Below are 4,157 nucleotides of genomic sequence, written 5' to 3' on the forward strand. Positions count from 1 at the left end.
CCATCACCATTAAGGAGTGAATTCTCCTTGTCTTTTATCGCTTTCGCTTGTGCATATCATAGTCGGTATCCACGGTGCAGTTCAATCCAATCATATTCCAGTGAGATCAGAGTTAGTTGACAGGGTTTCATTTATGTTGCTTCATTGGCCATTTGGCAGGCGGTTAACACATTAATTATCAAGTTCTTGGAAAAGAGTTAATAGCTAGATAAAAAGTGCTATCCACATAAAAAAAGATCTCCTCACTATTCTCTTAAGCAGATTAAGCAGGGGAAATCAAAATCTGGTAGTTCTTTCTATACGTTGTTTCTTTTGCCATCTTTAAACCAAATATTACTTGATTAAATGAAGTATTGCATTGATATACTTCAGAGAAAAAGCCTTTTAACTAGTATTAATAAAACTACGTCTTAGACACAAAGCCGCCTAAGCATGAAAATATTAGAAGCCAAAAGTGAGGCACTGATTACATCAATAACTCCGGAGGGAGGGGGAGACTCATCCGATTATTTCCCAACGCTTAGACTGTTTTTTCGCTCCCCTATTCGAATTACTGAAGCTTGAAGGACCTTTATTCAAAGGTAAACTTCTAACCTCATTGTAGAAATCTTCCAACAAACCAACCAACCTGGCATTGTCAAGTAAAGTAGGGGATTTATCATAACGAACACAGATAAATACATAATTTAACATCAAGACGAATAATAGGTACTACTTAATGATTTAAGAGTGCATATCTATTACTCATACCTGTTTCTCGACTCCTCCGCCTTCTTAAGTGGTACACGAGCGGAAATTTCCCCTTCTTGTCTTGCACGTTTCATCATCTTTTCCCTATACTGAATAGGTACACTACTCTTAGCTCCAACAACTTCTCGTACCTGTTTTTGAACATAGCCAATTAGAGATGAAGAGAAAGAGAACTAATCCATTATTTTGTTTAGTTGTGCGATATAAATACACAGCTGACCTTTTCAGGTATCCCTTCCTTATCATTCAATGTTAAAGCTTGCACTTTGCTCCTCACTGAATCCAATGACAATGCACATAGCTTAGGCGCTTCTCTGAAAGGGAAACAAGGTGGATAGTAAGGTATACATCAAATCTGGATAACTGAGCTGAAATTCGATAAAGAATCATTTAAACTTACTTGCTTGTTCTTTCATTCTGATCAGAAGAGTTAACCATAAAAGCCATGATTTTGGGTTTGTCAGCTGCACCTTTAAAATCAAATAAAAACTAAATCAATTACATCGAACTAGAACTTGTGTTCATGTTCCAGCAAAAATTTCCAAAAAAGCTTTCAGCTTTTAAGTATCTAAATTGTCAGTAACATCAACGAGAATCATGTCTATACTGAATTTTGATTAGATGTGTTTTCCTAGCCCATGGATTACAGAGACCAAATCCTTGCAAAAATAATTTCAAAAACCAACTAATTCCTGAAAATAAAAAACTAATTCATAAACCAACTAATTCCTGGGTAGATCCTACACAGACCAACGATATCAAAACTAAAAAAATCCTGAAAATATGTAAATTATCCTACACCGACCAACGAAATCAAAAATTATAATATAGAAAGGGAAAAAAACGAGAAAAAATTAATCTCTAAATGGAAGCAAAACTAATTCCTTTTTGCATTAATAGAAAAAAAAGTAATCGATGTAGACCTCTAACAAATTCCTAGTTGCAGCCACAGGTTATTTAACATTGATTTCTCCACATAGTTGTTATCAACAAATCCGAGACACCCTAAAAGTCTAAGCAGCTATAAAATCAGACTCACCTTCTTGAGTTTCTTCTGAAAATCAAAATATCCACCCACGGCTCTCTTTTGAGAAACTGAACTTCTCTTCTATGATGCAGACGACATAACCTTTAGTAGGGTTTCTAAAATATTTAGGACGATTTTGGTGCTGGGCTGGGGCCTAACATCGTGTACCGCGCGTACAAAGCCAAATTATTGGGAAACTTAGGCCAAGGCCCAACCCATAGATAACCCATAATATTAGACCCCTAGTTAAAATAAGTTTGAAACTAGGTCCCTAGTTATTAAAAGACATACATACCCTTTTATATATTTTCAAGCCCAAAATTAAATAAAATTTAAGTTTAAGCCTAAAATATTAAAATATAGTAAACATGATGTCACAACCATCTTTAACGACCGCCACTACCAACCACCACCCCCGACGACCGCCGCCGCCACCAACCACCACCTCCGACGACCCCCACCACCAACAACCACCTCCGTCGACGACCACCAGCAGATCTGACCACCACCGTCGAAAACCACCACCTCCGACCACCGCCATCACCGCCAACCACCTCCGTCGGTGACCACCAGCAGAAGCAGAAACGACCACCGCCACCAACCGCCACCTCTGTCACCGGCGGCCACCACCGCCGACCACTAATTAATACGGATGTGTAATCTGAAGTTACACAGGAAACTAGCATGTGTATCCAGAAGTTACACATGGGTATGGCATGAAAGGGTTACAAATGTGTAAGCAAAAGTTACACATGCATATAAAATGTGTATCCAAAGGTTACACATCCATATGGCATGTGTAATGAGAAGTTACACATCAAAAAAATATACAGAGAAAAGAAAGCATAAAAAATACATGTATTACACTTTAAGATTTATTTACAATAATTTCTTAGCATTTGTAACCTTTTGTCTAGTGTAACTGGGAGTTACATATGCACCTAAAAGTGAAGTTCAAAAAATTACAGCTAGTACACATAAAAATGCATGTGTAATTTGGAGTTACACATGCATATGTAATGTGTAGGCAGAAGTTACACATGCTTATGAAAATGTGTAATCAACAGCTACACATGTCATATAAGATGTGGTGGATGTGGTAGACACTCTAGCAGCTACAACCATTCTTCATTATAGCACCATACATCACTCTCTAAGCACCATCATCTGCACATCTGGTGGGCCCGGAGATGTGTAAAATTAAGCGTAATAAAAACGGGCCTACAGTAATACCGCAAGTGCACGGTCGTCAGTTGTAGCTCGTGCAAGTACGGGTCGATCCACAGAGACTGGGTGTGTTTTGTAGTGTTTAGCTATTTTGGGCTCTAAAATGCTATTGGGCCTTGAAATGGACTATGGTCTTAAGGTTGAGAACATGAAAATATGGTCTATTGGTCTCAAAACCTTATGTTGGGCTTATGAACTCTTAGCCTAACCCAAGAAGTAAATGTGGACTGGGCCCTTAACCTAATAAACTTTTAAACAATAAACTGGGCTTGGGTCTTTGAAGTAAACTGAGCCTTGGTAATGAAGTTACTGGGCTCAGTGGTCTTGAAATGAATTGAACTGGGCTTGATAATGAACTTGGGTTTTTGCTTGACTCAACAGTGGACTGGGCCTTTGGCCTTACAATGAGCTGGTCCTTTGCAAAACAGAATGCAATTAAGAGACAATGGCCAAAGCAGGGCAGTAAGCTAACAAGCCAAGACAATGGCTCTAATGAGGCAAAGGAAGCTAGAGAAGACAATGTTATTTACAATGCAATGCTATTTACAGTGAAATGAAAACAGAAAAGAAAAAGCAGCCCAGTTGCAGCAGCAGCAGCAAGGAAAAGAAAGCAGCAGCAGCAGCAGCAGCAGCAAGGAAGAAAGAAGAGATGGCAGTGAAGCAAAGACAATGCAATAAATAAAATGTAAAGAAGCAAAGACAATGAAGTAAAGAAGACTAAAAAAATAGCAAAGAAAACAAAACAAAGAACATCAATGACAGTGGAGGAAAACAAAAGTAACAAGGAAACAATGGAGGAAATGGAACAAACCAAGGCTGTTTTAGCCAAGGGCAGGGGTGATGGTGAAGGTGAAATGGTGAAGGTGAGCCTAGGCATACTACTAGAGTGGGAAGAGAACCAGTTTGCTCACAGTCACTAGTGAGCACTAGTTTCTCCCCACTGCTCAATCAATCCAATGCTTCAAGGCTTCTAGCCTAACATTCCATCACTTCACAAAACATGTATCATATGACAGGTACATTAACATTACATGGAACACAAACATCAACAGGAACATGCACTAGGAAAATTGAAGAAACTAAACATCACAGTGAACAACAAGATAGACGGCAACAGAACAATACATGAACATTTAAACATTAACAGCACACA

The 4,157-nt window shown here is 38.6% G+C and overlaps 1 protein-coding gene across 2 annotated transcripts; it reads right to left on the reverse strand.

Annotated features, from left to right (window-relative positions):
* Window positions 1-272: 272 nt before the first annotated feature.
* On the reverse strand, window positions 273-1,922 carry LOC113328611. Of its 2 annotated transcripts, none has more exons than XM_026575678.1 (5): window positions 1,790-1,922; window positions 1,151-1,220; window positions 971-1,064; window positions 751-881; window positions 273-628 (listed from the first exon to the last, which is right to left on the reverse strand). In XM_026575678.1, the coding sequence occupies exons 2-5, from the start codon at window positions 1,195-1,197 to the stop codon at window positions 499-501; spliced, it is 402 nt and encodes a 133-aa protein (XP_026431463.1). In that variant the 5' UTR covers window positions 1,198-1,220; window positions 1,790-1,922; the 3' UTR covers window positions 273-498. The 2 variants fall into 2 exon arrangements, with proteins under 2 accessions (XP_026431463.1, XP_026431464.1); XM_026575679.1 differs by having other exon boundaries at window positions 1,151-1,214; window positions 1,790-1,858.
* Window positions 1,923-4,157: the final 2,235 nt, after the last annotated feature.

This window comes from Papaver somniferum, unplaced genomic scaffold, assembly GCF_003573695.1.
Source record: "Papaver somniferum cultivar HN1 unplaced genomic scaffold, ASM357369v1 unplaced-scaffold_112, whole genome shotgun sequence".
Classification (NCBI taxonomy): Eukaryota; Viridiplantae; Streptophyta; class Magnoliopsida; order Ranunculales; family Papaveraceae; genus Papaver; species Papaver somniferum.